We start from the raw sequence: 19127 nt of genomic DNA on the forward strand, positions 1-19127 counted from the left end.
GGGCCGGGGAGGCCGCAGTCCTCTCCCCTCCACCCACCCAGCTTTCCTTCCCAGTTCCAGCGTGGCCAGAACAAGGCACCTGCAGAGGAACCCCCGTTTCCTGGAAGGGATTTCTGAAAGGTTCCCCTTCTCACAGCCCCAGGTTAGGCTCAAGCCAGGCAGCGGCTAGCGTTTGATGGTGTGAGTCCCACACTCCATAACTGGCAGGTTCTGCGGTCTGTGAGCTCACTGGACCCAGAGAGGAGAGACCAGAGGCCCACGGCTGATGGTCAGGGGCCCCAGGCCCTCCTGACATTCCCAAGCTGTGCATTGTCTGGGTCAGGAACTTCATCGGGCGCATCCTCCTGGCTCCAGAGACCAGGTGCCCAATATATGCGTGTATATATACGTGTGTGTATATATGTCTCTGTGTGTATATTTCACACATATATACCTTTCATGTGTATATCATTGAAGACATACATGCCTGATAGCAAGAAGACCAATACTTCCCTTTTGAGACACCCACCCCACCCCCCACCCCCGGCCAAGAGTCCCACAGCTCCGCGTCTGTCTCACTTAGCCCAGTGGGGAGGCAATGGGCGGTGGGGTCACATTCCATCCACCGCATCTCCCGCCCCTTCCACCAGGTGGCGCTGCTGGAAGCCGGTCCACAAGGTGCTGCCAGCCGGCATCAGGACCCAGCGCCCCCCACCCACCTCAGCTACTATTCCCAGAGCCCAACCATATTATAGAATATACAAAATCATTGTTTCCAGTTTTTATGGGATATAATTGACATACATCACCGTATAGGTTTAAAAAGTGTACAAGACGGTGGTCTGACTCACATATATGTGAGATGATTACCCCCATGAGCTTAGTTAGCTCCATCAGTTCATGGAGACACAATGAAAAGAGAAACCAAAAGAAAATTTAAAAAATGTTTTCCTTGTGATAAGAACTCTTGGGATCTGCTGTATTAACAGCTTTCCTGTATTTCAGTACATGTCAATGTTCTGTTTGTGTACAATTTAAAGCAAATAATGAAAAGCACACGTGAAGTCCAGCCGCTGCCCAACACGTAGGAGGTGCTCCCAGAGCGAGGGCCACAGTGAGCGCCGGCTCCCGCCTCCTGCGAACCCAGCACCATGGCCCCAGCCTCTCTGCCAGGGCCCCTTCTCCGTTGCGGTGCTGCCCCCATGGTGACCCCTTGCTTAACTGAGGCCCAGCATCTCCTCGGCCTTCTCGTTTAGGCTCTAGCTGGTGAGAGCATCCTGACCCCTAGACCCGGCTGTGGATTCAGGGCTAACACCCGGCCCAGCTGTGCAGACACGTCTGAAGTGACCATGACTGAGGCCAAGCGTGATGGGAGGACAGCCCAGAGGGACGGGCGGCCTTGGCTGGGAGTGGGGGCTCCGGGGCATTTTCAGAGAAGACGGGGTTGGAAAGAGAGGCAGTGGTAGCAGGGCTAGAGCAGAACTGGAGGGTGGAAGATGTGGTCCAGAGGAGGCCCCACCACAGGGGCCTGGGGGCAGGTCTGAGGAAGGGACCTGGTTTGGAGGGGAGGCGGGCTGGGGGTTGTCCAGAGGCAGGGCCTGGCCCCGAGCCACAGTGCAGGGCCAGCAGTGGTCAGGGCGCTGCGAGCCAGAGGAGGGACGTGGTCCCAGGTCCCAGGACAGCCACGGTGCAGCGAGGTTCACTGACGTGGCCCCAGGGATGACCGTGCTGATGGCCGTCGGGGGTCCCAGGGCTCCCACGCAGAGAGACCCCGTCTGCAATTACCTTGGAAGATATTTGGCAATCCCAGTTTCTTACAAACGTCAGGCAAAGAGTTGCTGTTTCCCCACCCATGGCACTGGCCCATCCCGGGGCGTGGTGACGGTTTCCCTGGGTCTGGGAGGAAGGCACGTGGTTCTGGAAGGTCAGAGGTCCACCAGTGCTCAGGAGAGCGCTGGCCTGGGGGAGACGCGGCCTCCCCTTCCCCGTGTGCCACCCAGCCTTGGACGCCGAACCAGGGCATGTGTGACCGCAGGAGCGGCCGTGCGGCAGCCGATGCCAGACAGGGTTGCAGCCGCGTGAAGGCCAGCCTGGGGGCCCTGCTGCGGCCCAGGCACAAGGCCGTGGCACAGTGGCCGTGGGCAGCCTGACCGGGAAGCCAAGGAGCTTGCAGGGAGGTCCGCGCCTCTGTGTCCTCGTGTGGCCAGCGCCCCGAGCGAAGGGCACCCTGCCGAGTGCTGCTTGTAGCAAGCCTGGGGCCTGAATTCCCTGCACCCTGGGGGACGGGAGCTCCGCCTGTAGACGGGTCTCGCTGGCAGCCTGGCCCAGGGAGGAAGGGAGGGGACCTCAACAAGGGGCGGCCACTTTGCAGAGAACACGACAACTCCCAAGTGGCCAAAAGCAGGAGGCTCCCCTGCAGCACCTTGGTCAGTCTGGCTGGTGTTCGGGGCCTGGCCCCTGCCCGCTTGCCCCAGCTCTTCCGGCCCTTGTCCTGTGGCTCCAGCCACTTTGGGGACTTCTGGGTGCGGCTCACAGGGTCTGAAGGGGAGGCTGTAGCCATCTGTAGCCATGTCCTGGGTGAGGCTGGCCCTGGTGAGGCGTGAGGCTGAGGGCCCCGCAGGGCCAGGCGCGGGCACGAGAAGGATGGCTGGGCTGGCCAGCGGGGAAGGGCCGGGGAGGTGTGGAGAGTTAGGACCCTGGGTGCTGGCCGGGCTGTGGCACCCCGTGAGGGCACAGAGCTCTCAAGGAGAAGCTTCCTGGAGGGTGGGGGCGCGGCGGCCGGCAGGCACGCCCAGACAGAGCCAGGGAGGCCCGGAGCCGGGTGGGCCGCAGGGCAGCAGGAAGGGCTCGGGGCTCAGAGGTGCTTCTCACCACGGGGCTCGCCTCGCAACGCCCGGGGGTTTCAGGAGGTGACTGCAGGATTGGGGCCTCCCTGCTGAGGCCCAGGCCAGCTGTTTTTAGGGGTCCCTGGATCTTATAGAAGGGAAGTCTGGAGCCCCAGGAGGCTCTGGAGCTGCCTCGTCAGCCGTGCCCAGCTGCACAGCGACCCTGGAGAGACTCGGTCCCGGGACGGGGGGGCTCCTGACCGAATTTTCACCCTGTCAGAGTGGAAGGGAAGGAGGTGGTTCTCTCTGACTTCCTCTGCGAGGTCAGGTGCGTCCCCCTCGTCCCAGCCGCGCCTGGCTGGTGACACACTCTAAGGACTGGGCTGCAGCAGGCGGGGGGTGGGGGGGTGGACTCTGGGCCCCAAGAACAGCTTCAGGCACGTCCATGCTGTTGTGGAATCGGGGGATGTCAGCCGATCATTTGCTAAAATACGAGCTCAGATGGTTATTAAACATTCTATAAAAGAAGAGGTACAGGCAGCACCAATTTCCCCTTTCTCATAGAAACCTACGGTGTGCGGTGCTACCTGCCCCCAGTTGTCTGGACAGCTCGTTAGAGCGGTTAAACCCGTGCAGAGGCTGCCGGGAGGGGGCGTGGATTCTTCACGGTGCTTCCTGCAGGTCAGGAGAGCAGCCCAGCTGCCCCGTGGCTGCCCGCCGAGGCTTCCCTGGCCATCCCGCTACCCGGGCTTGAATGTGCTCCCCGAGCTGGAAGCAGCCCCCTGAGTGAGGTGGGGGCCCCATGCATCCGACAGAGCGTGTCTCCCCTCGGCTGGGCGTGCCCGTGGTGCACACGCGCCTCCTTCATGGACGGGCCTCTGTCTAAAGCAGCGGGACCGGGAGAGGCAGGAATGTGCCTTGACCGAGACCCTTGGCATGTCGGGCGCAACGAGGCGCTGAGTGCGAGGCCCCTGGGACCTTAGAGGAGTTTCCAGCTTCAGAAATCAAATACCCCCCTCGGTGGGGTGGAAGCAGCCGCACGCATTTCCTTGGTGAGCAGAGCTCGGAGCTCCACCTCGGGGTGGACCGGCTAACTTGGCCACATTACGTGGCACGTACAGTGACTTCCCTGGGAGGTTGGCTTCCTGGTCCAAACCATCTGCTTAAAGAGCTGATTTAAGTGGGAGAGTGGAGACTTGTTTTCACCTTTCCTGATGAAGGAAAAATGATGTTTCTAAAGCGTCTGTGTGACTGTAAGTGTGAGACCCGAGAACATAGCTGCTTCTTAACATGACTTTATTTTCACCGGCCTCTTAGTTTCCACTAACTGAACGGGTTGCCTCTTTCCACTCTGCTGTGTGCTCCAGGCAATGGGAGTGTAGCAATTAAGGATTTCTCTTCTTCTGTTCAGTGTGTCGCTGGCCTGTGAATTCTGTGATCTGGGCTAATTAGACATCTCTACTCTTTGTTCCAAGCTGACCTCAGCAGACGGCTGATTTATTAACTTACTCAAACCTTAAACAGCAAACAAAGCAGCAGGAGAGCCTACCCTGCTCTGCTGTTTGAAATGTTTTAAACCGAGTCTTCTTGTCAATCTGGGGCCATTTGTAATGACACCCCCAGCACCCGAGCCTGTCTGTCTAAAGAATGGGCCGCCCGGGGCCCGTTACGCCTGGCCCTCCCCCAGGGCAGTGGCCTGCGCTTTGGTCAGGGCCGCCCCTGTGGCAGCTGGGAGGGGCCCAGAGGCCAGGAGCAGCTGTGTCTGGAAGGGCTGGCAGCTATCAGGAGGTTGACACTTTAGGGAGAGTGTGCAGGGCTGCAGACCCCTCACAGCCACCAGACTCCCTGGGCACCCTGTCCTCCCGTCTGGAGCCTGCTTGTCCAGGGGCCCCCCCGCCCCAAGCCTTAGCTCAGAGGAAGCTGAATTAAAAATGTGGCTTTGCCTGCGAGCAGTCAGGCAGCGCCCCTGCTTTCTACCCACACCTCGGAGCCAAGGGAGGACACGCACGTTGGCCCTACACACCGTCCAGCCTTCCCAAGCCAGGCGCCCGCAGAGCAGCGGCAAAGAGGCTGAAAGGGCTTTTGGGCCCACGGCTCCTGCTTCTCTGTGTTCACAGCCCGCCTGTTTTAACACAGACCCTGCTCATCCTACTGACGGGGTTCAGGAAACGGGGCGCCCCTATTCTGCCTGATGTGCAACAGAAGGCAGAGGGTAGAGGTGGCGTCTCCAGACCCTGCCGGATGGACAGCGGGTCCCCGCAGGCCAGCCTGGGACGGGGGAGTCCCGCCAGGACCCCAGGGAGGCTGGGAGGGCTGTGTGGTGGAGACGTCCTCGGCTCCCCCGGCTCGGTCTGGGCTGGGGAGTCACGTGAGGCCTGGGCGGTGGAGACGTCCGGGGAGACGTCCTCGGCTCCCCCGGCTCGGTCTGGGCTGGGGAGTCACGTGAGGCCTGGCGGCGGGCGCGGCTGTCGGTCCAGGACCACGTGCTTTGCTTCGGCTCTGCCGCTGCGGATGCCCCTCCTCACGCTTGTGCGAGCGTCACCCCACCTGTTTCTATGGTAACTGCAGATCTGTGCCCTGCCTGCGTGTGTGATTGTGTTCTGTTCTCCTTGTAGATGGAGGAGATAAAATTTAAAGACAGAGCAGTCTTCGTGCTGGAGAGAGAGTTAGGGGTCCAAGCCGGGCATGCCCAGAGACTTCAGCTCCAGAAAGAGGCTCTAGATGAGCAGCTGTCCCAGGTCAAAGAGACCGATCGGCACCCGGGCAGCCCCAGACGGGAGCTTCCTCATGCAAGCGGTGCAGGAGACGCCTCAGACCGCTCGGGAAGCCCTGTAAGCACCTCCCATGCTTGGCCCGGCGACCAGAGTCACACACAGGCCTGCCCGTGGCTCGTGGCCCCGCGGGCAGCTCCCTGGGGAGTCCAGAGCCCAAGCCCTCCTGCCCTGGCGACACCGACCGTGTCTGCAGCCCGCAAGCCAGAGGGACCCTCAGCTTCGCTGGCGTGGCTGAGAGGGCCCAGAGACTTCCGTCTCTGCCCTTCCTTGTGACGTAGCACAGCACAAGCCCTCCTCTGTCCCCTCCCACGGGCCCTGCCCGAGGCGTGAGGCTTAGCTGCGCCCGCGTCAGCTGCCGGGCCCCAGGCCGCGAAGGGTCCCTGCCCTCGCTGGTGGGAGATGCGGCTGGGCCGCTCTATCGGCGCGCGCACGTGGGCTTTGCCTCGCGGCCCAGGGCGGCCCCCTGCTCGCCCCCCTCTGGCTGTGAGCCTCCCGCAGTGGCTTCTGCCGCTCCCATCACCAGTCGCCCGCCGCTTTCCGCATGCCCGTGCCGCTTTTGCTCATTGGGCTGCATGGCAGCGCAGGGGCCGGGACACCATCCGTTTCCTCACGGCCGCTCCTGATTCAGAGCCCTCTGAGGGGTTCCAGGAATCCGGGAGGGAGTCTAAATTCCACGGACCCTCGATGCGGTCCTTCCAGGTCTGCCCCCTCGCCTCTCCTGCACCTGCTGAGTGAGGAACCGTTCCTCGGTCCTTCCTGGACACGTGTCTGTTTGCTTGGAGGACAGAACCGCGTTTGAGCCGAGCCAGCCCTAGGACAGTGACGTTTCGAGAATAGAGCACGACATTTTATAATCTTATTATAAGTGGCTTAACTGGATCAAAACCAGCTCCTGCTCTGGCGTTCGCTAGCTTCCGTTAACTCCAGGGAAATTCCGAAGCCAGATCAAACTGTTTTCTTTGATTTTTCCATCAAGTTCTAGTGGTTCCCGAAGTGACCTTTTAGAAACTAAATTGGAGGGACCACTTTTCGTGGGAAACCCGCTTCTGAAAGTCTAAGTGGAACACCTTTTCCTGGGCTCACGTTATAACACGAGGAAAATTATGCCCCGACTGCAGTGCAGGGCAGGCCCCCCTCCTGAAAGCTGCAGCCAGCAGTGGCCACATGAAGCGTGGTGCTGGTTTCCGGGGTTTTCTTGGCGTCACGCAAACCTGCGGCATCGGCATTGGCACGCCCTCGCCCCCATATCTGCACGCCCTCGCCCCCCACATCTGGATACTTCTGGACATTTCTGCTCCTACATCCTGTCCCCAGCGTATGGTTTGCTGTGCCCACGGCGCTGAAGCAGCGGTTGTCGGCCCCCAGGAGGGTCCACACCCACCCCCAGCCGTTCGGAATCACGGGCGAGCATGACGCAGAAGTGCCTTGGTTTCCGTGGTGTGTTGAGATTTGCAATGGTTTTTGGGTCTGTGTCTAGGAACGGTTATTTGCAGTTGATTTTTGTTTTAGGAACAGCAGTTGGATGAAAAGGATGCTCGGCGTTTCCAACTTAAGATTGCGGAGCTGAGCGCGATCATCCGGAAGCTCGAGGACCGCAACGCCCTGCTGTCGGAGGAGAGGAACGAGCTGGTGCGTGGCAGCGGGCCTCTGGGTTCTGCGGGCTTGTGGCTGCTGTGCAGGGGCGCTGAGGCATCCTCTTCCACAATTCCCTGTGGAAAGGAGGAATGGGGGTGACGGGTGGGCCTTGCGTCCAGGCTCCTTGGCTGTTTCCAGTAAAACGTTATTAACAAAATCAGGTGGGGGGCCAGATGCAGGCCTCAGGAGCTGGCTGGCTGACCCCTGCCCTGCGTCACCGAGGCACCAGTATCCTCAGTTCCGCGTGTGAGCGGGAACATGTGAGGACCTCGCCCTTCAGCGGCGCCCTCACCATTCGTCTTTATGGCCATGGAAATTCCCCAGTGACCTGTGCTGCCGGGGTGGGAGCTCCCCAAGGGGCCCCGAAGGGTCACGAGCCGGGCTGCTTCCCGCAGCTCTTATGGGCTGAATAGAGCGCGGGCCCGAGGCTGCTGCCCTTTGTGGAAGCTGAGGCTTATTCTGCTCACTTTACCGCCTGTGTTTGGAGACGCTGGTTCTCGGCACACTTGTAGAAATCGCTCTGTATATTTGTTTTGTCTTTCAGTTGAAGCGTCTAAGGGAAGCTGAAAGTCAGTACAAGCCGTTGCTCGACAGAAACAGACGCCTGACTCGGAAAAACGAAGATCTGTCCCACACTTTACGTCGGATGGAGAACAAGTTAAAATTTATCACCCAGGAGAACATAGAGATGGTAAGGGGCCTCGCTCTCGTGTAACCAGCCTCTCCTACACGAGGTTTGGTAACAAGATCGAGCCTTTGGTCTCACGGGCGTTTGTGGGACCAGGAGCTCGCCGGCAAGGAGGCCGTCCACCCACAGCCCACGGGTGGCTGGTGACAGGGCTGCGGGGACGCAGCAGCCGCCCTTCACCAGTCGGGCCCCCTCAGCCCACATGTCGCGGCGTGTGGTCTGGTTGGTTTTTCAGAGACAGAGAGCTGGCATCCTAAGGAGACCCAGTTCCTTAAACGACCTGGACCAGAGCCAGGATGAAAGAGAGGTTGACTTCCTGAAGCTGCAGATCCTGGAGCAGCAACACCTCATAGACGAGCTCTCCAAGGTGACCGCTGGGCACCACCCCGCCCGCCCGCCCGCCAGCCGCGCTCTGTCCCCTCCCATCCCCGCTCTGCTGCCCACAGGGCACCCTGCGCCCGGGCTGGGAGGGGCCTGCTGGAGACACGGGACACCCTCCCGCAGGGTCGGCTCTAGGCGCCCCCCCGCCCCCGCCCCTGAAGCCCTCTGCTTCCCTCCCCCCTCGGGACTGCGACCTCAAGAGCAGCAACAGGGCCTGTGTTGGCCCCGGGGCTCTCACAGCACTGGGGGTGGGATCCAAAGTCAGGGCGCTGGCAGGGCCGCGCTCCCGCAGACGGTGTCGGGGAGGATGGGTCTTTGGCCGCCGGCCACATCCCTCTGACCTCAGCTGTCTTCCTGGGGCCTTTCCCCTCTTCTCTGGACACCCACCCACCCTAATCCAGGATGGTCTCCTCTCAAGGTCCATGACATAATCACTCCGCAAAGACCCTGTTTCCAAATAAGGCCGCAGTCCCAGGCCTGGGGCTTGGGGTGTGGGGATATCTCTCCAGGGGGCCCCACCCTCCATCTACGTAGCCCTCCCCCTGTGGCCAGCCCCGGCACAGCTCTTCCAGTCCTTCCACGGACCCTCCTGCAGTTACCCTCATCAGGGCATCTTCTGCGTCTTTTGGGGACCCTGACTGACTGACTCCACGGTCAGATCAGTTCAGAACAAGCTGCTTTGGTCATTCTGTGCCCTGGGCGGGGGCAGGGGGAGAGAAGCAGAGGGGACAGCGGTGCTCTGTGTCCTGTCGCAGGCGTGGCGCAGGGCCAGGGAGCGCTGGTCTGTCTTGTTTCCATGACTGAAATCACCTCCGAAGTAACTGAGATGGGTCGGGGCATCTTCCCACCCTGTGGGCAAGATGGGGTCTCACCACCCAGCCTTCCCTGACAGGGCCTGAGGTCAGAGCTCTTGTCCCTTCAGTGACCAGTGACCGTCCATCCCCCCAATAAGAAGGCACGAGGGGAGGAGGACAGAGACAGCATCCTGACCAGTCGCAGACGCACACGCACCCTGAGCCCCTGCAGGGTCCCGGGTGCCCCTGGGGGCACCAGCTTAGGGAGGGAGGAAGGGCCAGGGCCAAGTAAGACCCTCCCTCTCAGGGCAGGGGCTGGGCGAGAGCAGTGGGCTTCTGGGGGCCTGCGGGGCTCGGGGGCTCCCCCGTCTCCACGCGCCTTCTCTCTTCCAGACTCTGGAGACGGCCGGCTACGTGAAGAGCATGTTAGTAAGTACCACTCAGCGTCCTCTCCTGCATCTCATCCCACTTCCTGGGGCCTTTGTCCCCAGGGCCCTCCTGTGCCAGTGGCTCCTCCCCACCCAGATAGGAGCATCCACCCCCTCCCTGGGTGGGTTTTATGGTCACAGTGCCGCTTGCCCAGAGGCTTTGCCGTGGGACTGAGAACGCCCACCCAGCAGGGTCACGCAGGGAAACGGCCAACACCGCAGTTGGCTTTTGGCAACGCCTGACCCAGAGCTGGCTCCCCCTCCAGCCCTGGGACACTCACCCCGCCATGGGTTTCTCCACCCCCACATGGACCCCGGTCTGGGCCTGGCTGGCTTCCTCATGGCCCCATAAATGCGGCCTAGCTCCCTGGAGAGAACAGGGCCACCGGTCTCACGTGTTAGCGAGGTCTGCCTCCACCGTGTGAATGCCACCCTGTGGACATCTGCCCTGGGAGAGCGGAGAGGGGCTGGGCCCTCCGTCTTTCTCGAATTTCCATTTATGTGTGTGTCACTCTAACCCCTGCCCCGCAGGGCCCCAACCCCAGACCGCGGAGGAAGCTCCAGACGTGAGCTCAGAGACACCCAAACCTGCCGTTGCTATTCCAGCCCGAGCTGGAAAGATGGTCCATCCAAACCCTCAGAGCAAACTGCCCTGAGCAGACCTCACTGCAGTGTCTTTGTGATAATGCAGGCGGTAGACCAGCCTCAAGGTCACCCTCGGTCCATCCAGATGACGACTCGGAAATATTAACCTGTGTATTTAAAACTGACAGTGCTGTTCAACTACTCAAAAAAATCTCCTCAACTGGTTTTTTGCAGGAGCGTGATAAGCTTTTAAGATATCGGAAACAAAGAAAGAAGATGGCAAAACTCCCCAAGGTAAACGCGTACATGAAACGTGTATTTTAAAAAGCCTCTTAACAGGAATGAGCCTCTTCCTTTAGATATGAAAAGAAAATGGTTTTCTTATTTCTAAAAATTGTTCTTATGAAATAACCAAAACAGGACCCAAAGTAAGTATTTCCCTTATATATATATATTTTTTAAAAATTTATTTATTTATTCATTTATTTATTTTCGGCTGTGTTGGGTCTTTGTTGCTGCATGTGGGTTTTCTCTAGTTGCAGCGAGTGGGGGCTACTCTTCGTTGCGGTGCGTGGGCTTCTCATTACGGTGGTTTCTCTTGTTGAGGAGCACGGGCTCTAGGCGCACGGGCTTCAGTAGTTGTGGCACGCAGGCTTGGTAGTTATGGCTCACGGGGTCTAGAGTACAGGCTCAGTAGTTGTGGCGCACGGACTTAGCTGCTCTGTGGCATGTGGGATCTTCCCGGACCAGGGCTTGAACCCGTGTCCCCTGCATTGGCAGGCGGATTCTTAACCACTGCGCCACCAGGGAAGCCCTCTCTTTATGTTTTAAATTTAAAAACCCAACCTTGTTTCCTTTAAATTTCCAAGAGAAGATGCGAATTCACCACAGTAATGAGGAGGAGAAGGTAGCTGCGACACGCTCCCCGCCTGGGCCAGGGCCGCGGGCGGCAGCGCCTGGGTCTCTCCCAGGCAGACCGGCGCCCCTGCGCCCCTAGGGAATTTGAAGACCTGGGATAGTTTCTTTGCTGCACAATCCTTTTTGATAAACCTGAGATTTTTATTAAAGGAGATTTGAGAGACATTCCCAAAGGACCTAACTTGTATCCTGCTTTTTACAAAACGTGTGGGGGTGTTTTTTGGTTTGGTTTTGGAACAACCAACGGTGATCCCCACACAGGCTGTTAGAGACTCCTTAGGCACAAATATGGGCTTGTCTGGCCCCTAGAAAGGCCGCTAGGAGGGCCGTGTCCCACTCTGCTGTCCGCCAGCCCGGATGGTGGCCCCCTCGGCCCGAGGTTGGGCGGCCCGAGCAGCGCGGGGCGCGGCTGGTCCAGGATGGAGGCCCGAGTGCGCTTGGGGGCGCCCAGGCAGCTGGTCTGGCTTTGGATTAAAACACCGTCCCTTTTGGTCAGAAGCCGGTTGTCGTGGAGACCTTCTTTGGATACGACGAAGAGGCTTCCCTGGAATCTGACGGTTCTTCCATCTCTTATCAAACGGACAGGACAGACCAGACCCCGTGCACCCCAGACGACGACCTGGAGGAGGTACCCTCCCGCGGCAGCTTCTGGACAGGCCCAGCGGGCGGCGCAGAGGCAGGCAGGGTCGGGGTCAGGAGGCTGCTCCCCGGAGGCGGCCCTCACCGGCTGTAACCCTCAGTAACCCACGATTTTGTGCAGCGGGAAACAACTCCCACTGCTGGCTGCCTAGCTGTCGCTGCCCCCCTTCCTTCGCACGCACACCCCGTCCGCTTCACCCCCGTCATTGCGCCAGGGCCCCCTCTGCAGAGCAGTGCGGAGAGCTCCTGCCTTCTCAGGGTGACGGGGGTGGGGGGTCTGGGCCGCCCAGCAGGGGTCAGCACCAACGCCACGGGTGCAGCCCAGTCGTGCCTCAGGGTGGGGAGGTGAGAGGACAAAGCTCTGTCTCTGAATAAACACAGCCGAGGCATCCCACCCTCCTCGCGCCTCCTTCCAGAACACTGGCCCAGCCCTGCGGGTGTGGCATGAGGGGGAGCCGGTGGTCCGTGGCCCCGACCAGGCACAGCGGGCGCTGAGGCCGCGGGTCGCACCTCCCCTGGCAGGTCCTGGCGGATGGCCTCACGACCACGAGCCCACTTAGAGATCCAGGACAGGGTAGCACAGCTGCCGCCCGTGAGGACGGGCCTGGGGGAGCTTGGGCCCGTTAGGGTTCCCGTCTGGTCCCTCCTGGACGTGGCTTGTTCTCCTCTGAAGGCCAGCAGCCCCTGCCTTCTTCCTGGGGCAGCAAGTGACATCCCAGCCAGGGGGAGGCAGCAGGGGTGACTGTGCTGGAAGGGAGCCTGGAAGGTGAGACCTCAGCTTTAAGCCTTCACAAGGCCCAGGTCCCTTCCCGACACGCTCCGGCAGAGCGGAGCCTCAGGGCAGCCTGGTCAGGAATGCAGGGTCCCCGGCTCAGGACAGCCTGGCTGGCAGGTGGGCCCCAGCCGAGCCCTGGCCTCGGATCAGCCGGCCCGGCCTTTCATCCCAGGGCTCAGGGCCTGCCTCTCGGGTCCCCGGTAGAGGCCCGGCTAATGCTGTGTCTCCGTGCGCCCCTCCAGGGCCTGGCCAAGGAGGAGACGGAGCTGAGGTTCCGGCAGCTGACTATGGAGTACCAGGCCCTGCAGCGGGCCTATGCGCTGCTACAGGAGCAGGTCGGAGGGACGCTGGACGCAGAGCGAGAAGTTAAGGTCTAACTGACGTCCACGCCACCACGTTCCGGCTCCCACTGGGCTGCCCCGCTTGACCCCCGCCTTGGCAGGGACCCTCGCACCTTCCAGGCCCGGCCCTTCTCTCCCGCCGTCACGGTCGGGCCTGGTGACGCTCACCCAGGCGACCCCCACGCGGTTGTTTGGGAAGCAGCTGTGGCGGTCGCTCAGCGTGGGTGGGCCCGGGCCAGGGCGGGGTCCGAGTGGAGTGGAGGCACCCTCACACCCTGTGTCCCGATGGCCCAAACGCTCTCATCCGTTTGCCCTGGAAGCTGTTCCCAGGGCAGCCGGGGCACCCATCACGATAAAGTGCCCTGCGGCCTGGACCCTGTGAGAGCAGATTAACTCGAGGGAAGGGGGCTCAGACCCCCTAGAAGCCAGCTGGGGCTGGGTGGTGGGCTTTCACGCAGCAGGGCGCCGGGGGCTGCTCTTCTAAAGGAGGTCGGTCTCTGGGGAAGAAAGTGAAAGCGAAGTGTGGAAAAGGAGGCGAGCCCAGGGCGGGCAGAGCGTGGGGAGGGGAGGGAAGGTGCCCGGGGGCTGTGCCTGGTACATCGCTCAGCAGCTCCTCTGCGTGTGTCCTGGTCATTATTGTCCAACGACTAAAGCAGACCCTTCCAGCCCGCACCCAGCAGCTCAATCCTCCTTCATCCTGTAAACGAGGATTCTCCCTAATAATCCCTTCAAATGAATCTATAGATCATCCACCGTCATCTCAGCGAGGTCACGTGCTTCAGCTAAGCCTCCACGTTTCCCCTTTACTCCAGAGCGGTCCTTGCCAAGGGGCTGCTCTCCACTGGTTGAACCAAAAGGCAGATAGTCCCCTTAAAGTCCCGTCCAAGTGGGCGTGTCTGGCTTTTAGAGAAAATTTGATGTATGTCTCCTCCCATCCTACAGACCCGTGAGCAGCTACAGGCGGACGTGCAGAGGGCGCAGACGCGGATCGAAGACCTGGAGAAGGCCCTGGCAGAGCAGGGGCAGGTGAGCACAGGGGCCCGGGTCCCCGGGAGGCTGGGGTGGTGGCCTGGTCCCCGGGCTGCTGTGCCCTGGCGATGAGGGTGGCGGTCTGTGGGTGTGTCTGTCAGCGAGAACTGTTCATCTGCACGCGGAAGGTTGGCGCCACAGCTCCCTTTACTGCGTAAGCATCACACCTCAGTGAAAGATTTAAAAGCGGAAAGAACGCGTACATAAAGGGATTCCACAGCAAGCCTCAGGCAAGGCAGGGGTCATCCTGGCCGTCCGTACACGCCTCTCTGGGCTTCATCAGAGATCCTGTCCGTCTCTTAGCTCAAGGCCTGCATTTCAGGTCCCAGGGCTTTGTCGGTCACTCCCCTCAGCCCCCCTCAGCACTGGGCTCTTCAAATCCCAGGGGAGGGCCTCCGTCCCACGGGGCCTGAGCCTCCCCCTGCCCTGCTGCATGCTGCAGCCCCGGGTGGACCTCCAGGACGGGCTGGCGGACGTCCAGTGGGGCTGGGAGGGGCTGGGTGGGAGAGGCCAAGCGCCGTGCAGACCCACGGAGGGCCTGATGTGCTAACTGCTGGGGAGACGGCCGGACAGACGGACAGGGCAAGGACGTGAGCCGCTGCCCGGCCAAATTGCCACATCCTCGCCTGAGCGCGTGAGGCCCCGAGTCCAGTGCTGAAGCACCTGAGTCACACAGGACCGGCCCACATCCCCACTCCTCGGGCCCTGAGCCCCCGGGCTGCGCTCGGCCTGAGCGAGCCGCACTCCGGAGCTGCGCGCACAGCGCCACGACCCAGACCCGGAGGCGTCATTCCTGGACCCCGTCTGATGCCGCCGCCGAGCGTCTTGCGCCCGAGAAGCACAGTAGCCGAGGGGCTGGGAAGCGAGAAGAGGAGGAGGAAGCCGGTCCTTTCGCTGCGGAAACGAGTCCTTCAAACTTGAAAAGAACTTCACAGAGGACTCTGCTGAGAAGAAATTTGGGCCCGAGTTCAGTGTCTGGACACCTCACTTTGTGACCAAATGCCGGTGGTGGAGGTTCCTCCAGGGCATGGAGCTGGAACGGGGGTCGAGGACACCAGGCCTCCCCCAAGGCCTGACCCAGCGCAGCCCAGAGGGCGTCCACACGGGCCCCACCAGAGCTCAGAGCCTGCCTCGGGCCCCGAGTCCCAAGGTGTGAAGTGGGAGGGACCCCCACCCTGGCACCTGCCCCTCTCCCCACTGGCCCGAGCCCCCTGGCTCCCGCTGGCTGTGTGTCTGGGTCCCCCAGACGTGCGACGTCCACATGGGCGCCTGGCCTGGGCTTGCACGAGCCTGGGTGCCGTCCACTTCTATCCGGGACCCTCCAAGGAAACGGGTGAAACCCTGGGTTTTCATCAGCTGTGGGGCAGAAGCTACCACTCCCTGGTTACTTCGACAGCTGGGTGTTGAGTCTTTTCGTCACATCCCCTGTCTGCTGAATTGTGATTTCAATCGCGGTTCCACCGTGCGGTGTATTTATTTCTCCACTTTGATTCCAAGGACACGAAGTGGATTGAAGAGAAGCAAATGCTGTATCGGAGAAATCAAGAGCTCGTGGAAAAGGTGCGCCCCTGCCAGGCCGCGTCTGGGAGTCTGACTGCTTCCCGAAAAGAGCAGGAATTCCCTTGCGCTCAGGGGTTTGCGGGGTCCCCGCGGTGCTGGGCGGTGGGGAGACGGCAGAGGTTCCCCAGCGGAGCCCCAGCCGGGCCTTCTGTGCTTCTCACTCCCGTGGGGCTGCCCCCCCGACCCACCCCTCCTGGGACAGGCGGCCTGGAAGGAGGCACCTGGGGTCCCGCCAGCCCCGTGTCTATAGCGGCTTCTCGATTCTTGCTTTCTTGCCTGATGGGTTCTGTGGTTGGTGACGGTTAGAAAAGCTTTGTGGGCAGTTCATGGCCGTCCCCAGAGGAGTGGGCCCAGGACGGCTGGAGCCAGTCACGTGGAACGAGGTGGGAGGGGGCAGTGGCTGCACGTCCAGAGGCAGGAGGGCCAGTGGGGCCTCACAGCTCGCTCTGGCGGCCCCCTCGTCACCCTGTCCTGGTGAGGGTGCTCTTGGTGACCCGTCCCCACCAGCAGCTGGCCTTGTCCACAGGCAGAGGGCGGGCGGGGGCAGCACCTTCTACGGCAGGCACAGCCCTTCTAGAAAAGAGCCAGGCCGGCCACAGCTCGCGAGCCTGAGGGCACCGAACCAGGCCCATGGGCAGAGGCCGGTCCTGCCCCACCCGAAGCCATCAGGGCCACACGGGGCAGTGCTTTGGGTGCCATTCATACCTTAAATGCTGAGCGACACCTACCTGCTTGTCGTGGACCCTCTGCACACAGTTGTTTCCGTGATGCTCTCAGGCTCACATAAACACCCTTGTGCACCTAAATGCTTGTGTGTACACAGAACGGCCGCATACTTAAGTGCGCACGCACACATGTGAATGCGCGTGCGCACATATAAATGTTCACGTGCTCACGTAATAGCTCGTGTGCACGCAGACACACGTGTGCGCCTTTAAACACTCGTGTGCACGTCAACACCTGCGTGCACACTTGAGCACAGGCACTCAAATGTCCACGAGCACACACACGCTTAAACACTCATGTGCGCTTGTCACCTGTACACGTAACACCCACGTGCACACAGAACCCCTCATTTGCACACTCGAACACTCACGTGCACTTAAAACCTGTGTGTTCGTCTGGCACGGTGCCCGTGGGGTCACAGTCCTGCCCGTGGGTGCGTCCCAGCCGCCCCAGCCGTGCAGAGGGACACACAGGGCAGTGCGAAGCCCCGGCCACCGAGGGCACTGGTGCTCCTGGGTCCACCTGGACCCATTCCGAGCCGCAGAGCAGGCCCCTCGGCCCCCAAGTTCAACGCGGGGGGACGGACCGAGTTGACGGTGCCCATGGTGGACACGAGACCACGGAGGACATGTGCCACGGGCTGCACTGTGCTACCCCTTGGGAGGCGTGGGCCTCACACACGTCAGTTCTGGAGGGGGCCCAGGCGGCCACGGCACACAGCCCCGCCTTCAGACAGCAGTGTTCCTGAGGCTCTGGGCCAGCCTGGGCTCCAAGGGCCGCTGTCCTGGCCGCGGTGAGGGGCGGGCAGCATGGTGACAGTTTATGCCTCTGCCCGCGGTGGCCCTTCTCTTCCCATCTCTGCTCAGATGGCCCCCCGCCCAGTGCACCTGCCCTGTGTCCCCCGCCCACCCGCTGCCGTTTCAGCCCAGGAGGGGACTCACCTGGTCTCACCAGGGCGGCCCCCCGCGGACTGAGGCCGGAGTGAGGGCTCTGGGCCGAGGACCTGGGCCAGGCGGCCGTCCCCGTGACGCCAGCAGCCGTCGGGGGAAGCTGAGAGCTGGCCTCACGTGCGACTCCAGGGCCTCACACGTCCTTTGTTTTACAGATTAAACAAATGGAGACAGAAGAGGCCCGGTTAAAGCATGAGGTCCAGGACGCGAAGGACCAGAACGAGCTGCTGGAGTTCCGGATCCTGGAGCTAGAGGTGCGGGGGCGGGGTGGGGTCAGAGCGCGGTCGCCCGAGCTGGTGCCATCGAGGCTGCGAGTCCAGCCCTGCCACTCGGGAGACGGATGCCAAACGCAACAGAAGTGTCCGCACGCAGCTCTGGAGCCCCCCTCACTCCTGGCCCCTCGCGGCCCTGGCTGGCGGGCATGGCCACTCTCTCCTACGATGCCACCACCCAGCTTCGCTGGGTGCGTCTGTGCGCCGGCATTTCCGCCCGTCTGGTTTCCCGGCGTCCACGCACGCCTGCAGTGTGGGGAGGGGGCCCCCACGAGTCCAGAGGGAGCTGCCCCTCAGGGTCCTCCCGTCCGCCTCCAGGGGCAGGAGGGCTGTGTGGCCACTCCGTGTGTGTTGCCCCGTGGCCCCGGGGTTCGTGCCTGTGGTCCTGGGTGAGGACGGTGGCGGCCCCTCCAGCCACTGTCCTCTGTCCTCAGGGTCACTGAGGTTAGGCCCGTGCGGGACACCGCTCCCGGTCCCCTGGGACTCAGATCAGCTCGTCGGCCCCTCAGCAGGCGGGGGCCGCTCCCAAGGGCCTCCCTGTGGGTGGCTGGGAGGTCCCTGCCCCCATCAGTGTCCACACAGGGCCGTGTCCTGGGCAGGAGGAGGGATTGGCCTCTGCTGTGGCAGCCGGGGCTTTGTCTTCACAGAGACCACGCTGACCGTGTTGGGTGGACTTGGTGTCTTCACCGTGTCCCCGGGCGGCCCAGCACTGCCCTCCAGGAGGGAGGGGATGCCCGTGCCCAGACTTCCGCTCTCTGTCTAGGAGAGGGAGAGGAAGTCGCCGGCCATCAACTTCCACCACACCCACTTCGTGGACGGGAAGAGCCCCCTGCAGGCGTACTGCGAGGCCGAAGGCGTGATGGTAACGCCCCGCCCCTGCCCGCACACCCCTCAGCCCCGCCGCTGCCTGGCCGGTGCTCCCTCCCAGCAGCCTGTCCCCCTCCTCTAGGACATCCTGGTCTCGGAGCTGATGAAGAAGCTGGACCTCCTGGGGGACAACGCCGTAAGTGTAGGTCGCTCTCCTGACTTGTGCATGCCTCCCCGTGCCCAGCGCCCTGCACGGTCCAGGGGCCCCTGTGAGTCCCGCTGTGGCCCTACCGCAGCCCACACCCTCCCACTGCCAGAGCTGCCTGAGACGGGCCCTCTGGCGTTTAGGAGAAACGTCGTTCTTTCTGACACTGTTCCCACACGGGAGTTCGGGGCCTCTGCTCTCACACTTGACTCTTCCAGCAGAGGTGCTTCTGGCCCCGTGTTCTCAGTTTCTGGAATCCCTCTCAGTCTCTAAGCTCTTCCATATTCTTGGTGGGGATGGGGGCTGTGGGTCCTTAGCGTGCCTTAGACACCTCAGACTCAGGGCTTCCCGTTTACTTAGTTTGGGAGGAGGGGCAGAGCCTATATAAATAATTCCCGAATCTCACTTAGGGCAGAGTTCCAATTTCTACAGCAAACTCCTCAAAAGAATACTAATTGCTGAATGGGCAGAGTGACTGCATCCCTTCACGCCACCCTCCATCCTCCATCCTCTGTCCATCCATTCTCCATTCACCCTCCATCCATCATCCTGTACTTGTTGAGCCCCTGCCCAATGCGGGGAGGATCAACTGTGCTGGAAGAGGGCCCCAATCCATACCCCAGAACGTTCCGCCACAAGGTATCCTGACAAGTGTACAGTCTACAGCTGGTCCTAAAGCACCTTGGGCTTCACATCCTGGTAACTGCTCTCAAGAAAGATCAAGGCGCTAAGTCAGATTGGTGCACTCCGTGCAGTAGATGGAGGAGAAACACACACACACACACACACACACACACACACACACACACACACACA

The 19127-nt window shown here is 61.4% G+C and overlaps 1 protein-coding gene across 15 annotated transcripts in view; it reads left to right on the forward strand.

Moving 5' to 3' along the window:
* JAKMIP3 (Janus kinase and microtubule interacting protein 3) overlaps positions 1-19127 on the forward strand; it is a 107768-nt gene that overhangs the window by 61485 nt on the left and 27156 nt on the right. For 6 of the 15 annotated variants that reach the window (XM_027112983.1, XM_027112985.1, XM_027112991.1 and 3 more), the window contains 13 exons: positions 5420-5635; positions 7088-7207; positions 7758-7904; positions 8137-8268; positions 9470-9505; positions 10324-10383; positions 11504-11635; positions 12664-12792; positions 13705-13788; positions 15289-15351; positions 17183-17281; positions 18063-18161; positions 18249-18308. In XM_027112983.1, the coding sequence (XP_026968784.1) occupies positions 5420-5635; positions 7088-7207; positions 7758-7904; positions 8137-8268; positions 9470-9505; positions 10324-10383; positions 11504-11635; positions 12664-12792; positions 13705-13788; positions 15289-15351; positions 17183-17281; positions 18063-18161; positions 18249-18308 (1377 nt within the window). The remainder of the gene's footprint in view (positions 1-5419; positions 5636-7087; positions 7208-7757; positions 7905-8136; positions 8269-9469; positions 9506-10323; positions 10384-11503; positions 11636-12663; positions 12793-13704; positions 13789-15288; positions 15352-17182; positions 17282-18062; positions 18162-18248; positions 18309-19127) is intronic. The other 9 variants (XM_027112987.1, XM_027112990.1, XM_027112988.1 and 6 more) reach the window with 9 other exon arrangements.

Source organism: Aethalodelphis obliquidens, unplaced genomic scaffold, assembly GCF_003676395.1.
Source record: "Aethalodelphis obliquidens isolate GAN/ISIS:26980383/991018 unplaced genomic scaffold, ASM367639v1 scaffold11, whole genome shotgun sequence".
Classification (NCBI taxonomy): domain Eukaryota; kingdom Metazoa; phylum Chordata; class Mammalia; order Artiodactyla; family Delphinidae; genus Aethalodelphis; species Aethalodelphis obliquidens.